The following is a 9,594-nucleotide window of genomic DNA, read 5'->3' as shown; positions in this document are numbered from 1 at the left end:
CCCGTCCTCCTCCCTGCTGACACCTGTTCTTCCACCCTGCAGACCTTTGTACACTGCCTTGTTGACCCCTGTGGACCCCTGTGCACTGCCCTACTGACCCCTATCCTCCACCCTGTAAACCCCATACACTGCCCTTCTGCCCCCTGTCCTTCGCACCTACTGTCTGTACACAGCCCTACAAAGTAATGGTCTCTGTACACTGCACTACAAACTGCTGACCTTCCATCCTCTGTCCTCGTGACATTTTTTACTGCACCCCCACAGACAGGCTAGACCTGGCCCTGCTTCTAAGGCTTCATGCACAATGGACGCATGAGGCCAGACAACATAAATTGTGGGTGTATTTTCATGCTCAGGAGACACAGCTGAAACATACAGCCACCCATAATGAAAGGCTGTACATGTATTATATAGGCTTGTGTGGGTTTAGTTGTATATGGCATATACCTACATACAGCTGGTCAATACTAGGGGCTGCTGTATGCTGCAATTGTGTCTCCTAAGCATGGAAATATGCCTGCAGTTTACATTGTATGGCCTCATGTGACTGTTTGCCGGAGACCTGAACCTCCTTAAGTATGCTCCCCTAAATTTTCCATACGTTGCTCCATTTATCCCTATCCTACTCATATCACCTTACTTCTAGTCAACCATCACCTACTTGCATTCCAATCCTGCATAGTCTCTATGTCTCTCTATGTTTACCAAACTTCCCCACATCTTTCCATCCTCCCTTTCAAACCTAACTTTTTAGCCTTCTTCGATGTCAGTTCCATTCTTCTACTTCATGTTAGCCCACTTTCATTTTGAATCTCATGTCATGTCAGCACAGGCTTCTGGGCTTATTCAGTCCTGCTGAGACATTTCGCTCAGTCATCCAGAGGGAAACTGACAGCACCAAATGATCCTATAGTGCATCCAACCAAGCAATGCCACCTGGCAACTATGAGCTGTTTTAATCGGGCTCTCCTGCTGACCCAATGGGTCCAAGCACAAGAGGGCTGCCTGTTTCCCCTATCAGCAGATCTGAAATGGGTATCAAGAATAGGCAGGGGGCTGTGAAGAATGGGGAACTTTGCATAAGCACACAAGCAACCCCCTCCATAGACAGAAACATGCTACTAGCCCTAGAAGAGGGGGTATGATTGCTGTGGAAGGGGAGGACTCACTGCTTTTGAGGAGGAGGAGTCACTGATCTGGAGGGGTCGAAGTCCCTGCTCTAATTCATGTTTGTGAATTTCATCTTGAGCTACTGAGCTCTGGTAACAACAGCATTAAATAGAGTGACTAAGGAATGCCTTAAAAGGTGTACAGATACCAGGAGCTACCAGTATAATAACAAAAATAATATGATGTTTCATCATTACCAGACACAAAAAAAGGAAAAAAAAAATTAAAATTAGTTTTGTAGTGTTGACTGTAATAATAAACAAAGGAAATATATAAAAAAAAACTATTATAAGTTCTGTAGCAAACCTCAGTATTGCCCCTTTTGTTTCACACAAGAAACATTTTTGCCAAAGCTTTTTTCATTATAAAACAATTACTTGTTTCCAGATAGACCCATTTATTTGTATAAAATAGTTTTAAGGATGATCTATGTCCCTCCATATATTTAACTTCTTCATGCCGGCCGCACACATATATGTGGCCTCTCAGCATGTGGGCCTCAACACCGAGAGGCTGCATATATGTGTACCAGAATGTAATCCAAGTGTGCTGAGAACACGCACCCTGTGTGCTCCCAGAACAGTTACCGGCAGCTAACGGAAATCTCTTGATCTCTACTTGAGAGCTGTCCGATCATGTGACTGCTGTCACAGCCAATCACAGCAGTCACGTGATGATAAAACCCTGCCCCACCTCCTGGCATCTGAAACCCCTTAAAGGGTTGGAGGCTCCAGCTCCAAGTGGTTAAGTCTGGCTATAGATGGATTGGTTTTCAGCTGGCTGATCAAAAAAACAGAACAAATTCCCTCTTCCACACAAGCAAAGTGGGTGGGGGAATCCTCCCTGCTGTGCTTTCATATTCTGACAGTGGGGACGACTCCTGATGTCACAATACACAGAACAATGCTGCAGCCATTGATCAAATGAAAATTTTCTAACCAAAGATTAATCAAAATTGGGTTGGCCCCAGCTGAATTGGACAAATCTTGATCCATCTATGGCCAGCTTAATCCTGTGACTGCAAGATGAGTCACAATCTTGGCCTTGCTTCATCCAAGCTTGCGTAAACAAACCCGCTACAGCTCTGTGTGTGTTACAGGCTTTAATATCAACTCCCTCTTCTGCTTTCAGCAATGGCATCTTCTGATCTGAGAGAGGAGCTGAAATGTCCCGTTTGTTGGGAAATTTATATAGAACCTGTAAGCCTGAAATGCGGACACAGCTTCTGCCAGGATTGTATCATTCGTCAGCTGATCACACAGAAGGGATTGGGGTGTTATTCCTGTCCTCAATGCAAAGACGAGTCCCGGGAGTGGCCTGCGTTACACAGGAACATTGCTCTACGGAACATATCGGAACACTACTTATCTAAACCCTCACTAGAGAACCAGCAATGCTCTGCCCACAAACTGAATCTGAAGTATTACTGTGTTCAGGACGGTGCCTGTATTTGTGAAAAGTGCTCAGAAGATGACCATCAGGGACACCAAATGGAGTCACTGGATGAAGCCTCCGAAAAGAAGAAGGAAAAACTCAAATGTGTTCACCGCAAATTGATGATAGAGAAAGAGGAGACAGAGAACAGAGCTAGGAGTCTGCAGGAACACAGGAAGAAAGTAGAGGAAAAAGTAGCTATGGAAAAAGACAGAGTCACTGCTCTGTTCAGAGACCTCAGGAGACAACTAGAGGACTTGGAGAAGAAGGTCCTGAGCCAGATTGCCATGGAGGCAGAGCGGGTCTCAGTCTTAGTCTCAAATCTGATTGATCAGCTGGTGATAAAGAAGGGCGAGCTGTCAAGAAAGATGTGTGACATTGACCGAAAGCTGTGTAACATGACCGATCCGGTGTCTGACCTAATAGAATCAGCCATAGGTGACTTGTGTAATACTGAGGATGGAGATAATGAGGAAGGAGGAAGACAAGATGCAGTTGATCTAGATGTGGCTGGGATTTCCCACACAATACACACAGGTGTTGCCCATGTAACAGGGGTAACGGTATGTTTCTATTTACAGAAACCTGAAGACCTGTTACTGGATATAAACACGGCTCATAACGATCTACACATATCAGAAGACATGAAAGCTGCATCCTATTTACCAAACCAGAATCACCCCAAAACACCAGAGAGGTTTCAGGATTATACTCAAGTGATAAGCAGTCAGAGTTTCTCCTCCGGGCAACATTACTGGGAAGTGGATGTTGGAGGATCAGAGTATTGGAGTATCGGGATGTGTTACCCCAGTATAGACCGGGTAGGATACCAGTCCCAGATTGAATGCATTGAAAAGGCCTGGTGTTTGCGCAGGAGTGGCAATCGGTATTTTGTGATACATGATAGCACCAGGGTCCGGGTACCTGATAATATATCACCTCACAGAGTCAGAATATATCTGGATTATGAGGCTGGAGGGGTCTCATTTTATGCCCTGTGTGACCCAATCCAACACCTCCACACCTTCACGGCCAACTTCACTGAGCCCCTCCATGCAGCATTACGTATATGGAATGGTTGTATAAAGCTATCAAGAGGGGAATCTAGTAGAATATTAGTTGATACTTAGAATACCCTCTGTACAATTATCAAAGACAAAAAACTAGTAATAGAACGCTCAATAAGCCACCACCTGCATTGACATGTGTTCCCACATCTGCACAAAAAATTAGACCGCTTGGATATAGGCAGATAGAAATGGATGATCATTGGTTGCATCTGCCCCCCATAGACATACATTGTGGTTCAGTCTGGATCCGTCTGAAAAACTGATGGATGTATTCAAATTGAACGCAACTTAAAAGCAATTGCCCCCTAAAGAGAATATCAGATCATAAGCCTCCAGTATTCAGCTATTCACCCACTTCCGGTATACGTGATGATGTCATAGGCTCTGCCCCTGCATGTTTCGCCACTAGCCATGTGCCTTTGTCAAAGGACTGCTGCACTAATTTGAAGTGAACTATAATAATTTAGTGCAATTGTATCATCTTTTATAATAAAACGTGGTTTTAAAGTAATGGAAAGTGCAATGATGGTCTTTGCTTTAGTGGTCCAGAAGAACTATTCAGGAAGGAGTCATGGTGACCATTCCCATTAACCCCTTAAATGGTAAGGTGCAGTGAGACCCATTTTTCCATATAGGTATACATCTCTAGGTGAGAGCATAAGGCGACATGTGGAAGAGCACATGGAATTCACATCTTTGGATTTATTCACTGGCACTGGCTGGACTTACACTTAATTTTTTTATTGATTTATTCTACTTATTTTTATTTGGTTATATTATGTATAAAATTTCCAGCAAGCTAGTCAGTTTTTGAAAATTTGGCACTGCTAATGGACAAAAACATTGGACTTCTATTGTAGGATTGCTGGCTTATTTTATTTGGTTGCATTTATTGTTTATATTTTATACATATAACATTGTAAAAAAAATTCCAGCATGCGCATTATTTTGTGAAATTTTGTGTTAAGTACATTTTGGGTACACAATTGTTTTATATGCTGATAGGATGAGGCAGTGTGCAGGGACTGCTGCCATTATCCTGCCTGGTTTTGTAGTCAACCACTTTTATATGAGGTTTTTCCATCTGCCTTCCACTGACCACTGTGATTTGCTCTCATAAGGGCCCGTTCACAGATGCAAACCAATGATCATCCATTTATATCTGCCTACATTCATGGCCTTTGGGTCCATTTATTTGTTTTTTTTTGTTTGTTTTTTTTTTTTTAAACGGAACAGAGTTGCATTCCCTTTCATTTAGATGGACCTATAAGGGATATAAACAGATATTGTATATTTGCTTCAGTTCCATTTATGTCTGTTTTAGGCACAAAAAAAGGTTTTTTTGTATATACTTTTGTCATCTACGATTGGTTTCTGCATTAATTAAAAAAACATGTTGCAAAACTAGATGTAGACTGATTTACGCTGAACTGAATTGAAGTCAGCTGAACTGAACTGGCAACTAATGTAAACTGAACCGAGTATTCATCATTTTGTCTTAACAAAAGACATGACTGAACTGATGACTCCCCTGTGAAAGGAACCTTACTTTTTTATTGCTCAGATGACAGCTAGCCTTCTTCCTATTAAAGTGTTATTAAACCCGTGACCCTGCATTCACTATATCTGGCCTGCCACAGTACACAGAACATTGAAATGCAATTATTTTAATAAACAAACTGCTAAATACCTTTTCTCATCAGCAGTTAGAGCAGTCTTGTGACTTCAGTGTCCAGCTGAGCACTGGTTAAAGCTTGTAAGAGGTTAAAGCTTGTCATTCTTTTCTGACTGCCCTGTGAGGCTGCATAACCCCTGACCCTCTGTCTGAATGCACTGTCTGCACAGATTAGTCCTGTGCTGATTACATGGTCCTGTGCTGATTACATGCACCCTCCCAAAAGAAAAAAAAAAACTCTCTAGCCATACACAATAAACTGAGCATGTGCAGAGTGACTCCTAGAGCTCTGTACTATTAGCAGATGGACTGAGGACAGCAGAAGAAGGGGAGGATCAGAGAAGACAGCCTTTTTACACATGTGGAGGATTAACCCCTTAGGTTCAACAGTGGGTATAACAAGCATGCTTTACTGCATATACAGACTGATATTACTGTTGTGGGTTTAGTAACACTTTATTCAAAAAGGGTGAATCTGAAAATCCCCCTGTACTGGTAGCTGCCATTATCACTTTCACAAAGTAATTCTGTAATGGAGATCTTTATGCTACAATTCAGTGCATGCCTTAATCATCTATCTTGAAAAATAAATAGAAAATATAAGGACAACAATCAAAAGGTTGGTGTCATTGTTTAGTTTTATCTTTTCAGTTTCAGTCTGGTTGTGTGTTAAGGATTTGTTCATGAATGAAAGAATGTGATTGAAATACTAATGATATAATAAAAGTATGTATCAATAAAGTGCGTGTTAAAACTGAAGTTTTATCTACTTATGTTGTTTTGCTTTTCCTGGTTCTTTCTTTCTTTTCCCTCTCATCAACATGGTAATTAAACTTTTAGGGTCCATACACACTGGGTTTAAAAAAACACCAGCTCCATTAGCAGAAAAACAAAAAACACTCATATAGAGCATTTTTGTACAGGCATTCAAAAACATTTTAGCATTTTTTTCTGCCAGAAGACCCCTCTCAAAAACAAACCAGAAGGATTTTTTACTCTGCCTCTAAATGCTGGGCTTAAATGATACCTCTAAACTTCCTAATGTGCATGGCCACAGGATAACATTGAGCTGCTTCTACAGGCAAACCAAAAAACTCCTACAGAAGAAGAGTTTTTTAAGCCCAATGTGCCCAGACCCTTAGAGAAACTGTATTCGTTTTCATTATATACCTTATTTTATACCCTATGGTGCCATCTCTGTGCAATGCAGGCAGGTTATGGCTAATGGGAGGATCTAGCAGTGTCCTCTGATGTCTCACCAAAGCCCCCCCAACGAGACTCCTAAAAAAAAAAAAAAATAATTTAAAACCGGTTAAAAAAAAAAAAAAAAAAAAAAAGTAAAAATGGTAAACTCCCCCCCCCCCCCCCCAAAAAACAAAAAACAAAAAAAAAAAAAAAAAACTACTGACACCAGTAGCGAAACTACCATGGTCACAATGGTCAGAATGGCTACACTTGTGACCAGGCCATTGCGTTCCGCCACCATGCTCAGATAGAAGGTCCCCAACTGAGGGTCAGGGGGGCACTTCATGGTTTCTTGCACCGGGACCCTGAAGGTTCTAGTTATGCCACTGCCTCAAGTGCAACTTTTGAAAATCAACTGAGGGCCACACATAAAATTCAGTGAATATTCAGTGTCAGAGAAAGCAGACACAACAGGATATAGTCAAAGTCTACAGGAAAGAGATGGTCAAAGACTGTGGACATAATATAGGATATGGTCAGACACTGCAAATAGGATAGAAGAAATGGTCAGAGACTACAGACATACAAGAGATGGCTAAAGACTGCGGACATTGTACAGGATATGGTCTGAGACAGCAGACATACTGCAGGAGAATGTCAGAGACTGAACATGCTGTAGGAGTTGTTGGAGACTGGGGACATGGTTCTGGAGAAATTCACTGATTGGAGACATATTACATGAGACTGCTAAAAATCACTATAAATAGGATACTAGAGATGGTCAGAGACTGTGGTTATAGTCAGTGGTGTATTTAGTTCTTGTGCTGCCCTAGGCAACACTGAAATTGGTTGCCCCTCACCAACCATCGCCCCCCACCACTCTGCAACAACCAGCCCCCCCCACTCTCCGACAACTCCCTGGCCCTCTCCACTCTCCGCAACCCCCCCCCCCCACACCCCCGCTGAGAGCAGCTGGCCTTCCCTAGAGCAGAGCCAAGCCCAGTGTGTTCCTTCCTTGTGCAGGAAGCTTACACCCTCCAGCAACGTACAGTTTCCTTGGATTCCATGGCGGAGCCTCACCAGCTCCCCATCTCTGCCACCCCTGTCCCTTCTTCCGTCCCCCCCCTACGAAAATTGGAAAATTGCTGCCCTAGGCAAATGCCTTGTTTGCCTTGTGGTACATACACCGATGGCTATAGTACAAGAGAAACTGCTGACATGATATAAATGATGATTAGAGACTGCTCTCATGATATAAGAGATGGTCAGAGACTGCTCTCATGGTACAAGAGTACAAGAGATGGTTGGAAACTTTGGATGGTATAGGAGATGGTCAGAGACTGCGGACATATTGCAGACATCTGTCAGAGACTGAACATGTTACAGGAGTTGTTGGAGACTGGGGACATGATTTAGGAGAAAGTCACTGGCTGGAGACTTATTACACAAAATTGCCAGAGATCACTGCTATAACAGGGCAATGGGGAAACACAGATTAGTGTCTGCAGGGGCCCCGAGGGCTGAACAAAAAGTGCCAAAGGTCTGCAGGCATGGCACCAGGATTCTTAACACTTGCTTTGCAATATACAGTACATGCGTCAGTCTTGAGGTAAGATTTGATTAAGTATGGTTCTCCCTATGCAGCATGCAATCACTTGTGATAAAGATAAGATTAGTTTTATTGGCTGCAATATTTAGAGACCTTTGGATTGTGATTCAGAAACAGTAAATGATTGCCCTTTGGAACTAGTCACAGTACAATAATGAATAGGCACAGTATGCCCATACAATCGTGTATTTTCACCATTGAGAAGCAATTAATCAAAATCATATTGATAACTGTATTACCATGATTTATTGAACAATTGCAAGGGTGAAAGTGCAGGATTATATGGACATATCTATTCATTATTACACTGTAAGTAGTATTGACTTGTAACTAGGGGACATGTCTTACCCACTCAGTGATATTGGCACAATGCATCTTGTTTGTTGTCTCACTTCATGCTGCTTTTCATGTTTCAATTTTGAAAGTGCTATTGTGCAATGTAGAATAGCGTAAAGCCTCGTACACACTTCTAGTTTTTTTTTCGTCCATCGGACGCTGCCCTACACACAGGCTGAATGTCGTCCGGTTTCTAACGAACCAGCCGATGCTGCCCGACATTTGGCTATTGTGTACTAGCATTAAAGGATAAGTTCACCTTTTAGACAAAAACAATAAATGCACATTTTTGCAGGCAAAAAAATGTGCATGAATTATTTTTGTCTACAGGAGCCTGGAAAGCATTGCACCAGCGAGTTTCCTGCAGACCTGGCAGAATATCTGCTTGCTGTACAGGATGTACGAACAAGCAGATATTCTGGCAGGAAGCTTCAATGAACTACCACAGCGTTCCACAGAGCTCATTGAAAACTACAAGCCCACAAAGCTGCTAAGGCTGTTGGGACTTGCAGTTCATTCATGGAAGTCCGTAAATGAATGATGCGGCTATGTGGGTGGAGTCCCACACGGCCGTGCTGTTTTCTGTCGTACTATCTTGAGGGGGAGGGGTGGCAGCATCTGCGGTTATGGGAACATGTTACACAAAGGTGAACTTATCCTTTTAAGAGTGGGGATAATGTAATGTTGTAGGCAGCGGTGATACTAACGCAGGCCATACATGGATCGAATTCAAAATTAATTTTCTTTAGAAAATTGGAAATTTCGTACATTTTGAAAATCCATGGTGCCACCATTGATTTCAAGATTCGACCAACCAAGCCTTCAATTTCCCATGTTGCTACAGAAAAGAATTTTCGTGGACAAGAATTTTCTTTTCTTTCCAGGTCACAGCTCTTGCTTATTTCTTTTTCAATTCTATTTCATACATGAGTCTCCCATCACGGATTAGAAATTCCTTCATTTTTAAAAAAATTTCCAACATATCCGATCACTCAAATTCGATGGTCGCACAAAAATCGGCCAGATGACGGAGATCGCTGGGGGCGTGCGGGAGGGCGCGATCTGGGAGGACATCATATGACGCCCTCCAAGAACTGGAGAAGCCGTCATATAAA

The 9,594-nt window shown here is 42.4% G+C and overlaps 1 protein-coding gene across 1 annotated transcript; it reads left to right on the top strand.

Annotated features, from left to right (window-relative positions):
* The first annotated feature begins 2,303 nt into the window (after positions 1–2,303).
* Positions 2,304–6,118, top strand: LOC149434712 (nuclear factor 7, ovary-like). The gene has a single exon (XM_089663494.1). The coding sequence runs from the start codon at positions 2,304–2,306 to the stop codon at positions 3,732–3,734; it is 1,431 nt and encodes a 476-aa protein (XP_089519620.1). The 3' UTR covers positions 3,735–6,118.
* Positions 6,119–9,594: the final 3,476 nt, after the last annotated feature.

The sequence above is a fragment of the Staurois parvus genome, unplaced genomic scaffold (genome assembly GCF_062004578.1).
Source record: "Staurois parvus isolate SC_StPar_1 unplaced genomic scaffold, SC_StPar_1.0 ptg001698l, whole genome shotgun sequence".
Classification (NCBI taxonomy): Eukaryota; Metazoa; Chordata; class Amphibia; order Anura; family Ranidae; genus Staurois; species Staurois parvus.
Note: the sequence above shows the minus strand (reverse complement) of the source record. Positions and strands in the feature narration are given on the sequence as shown.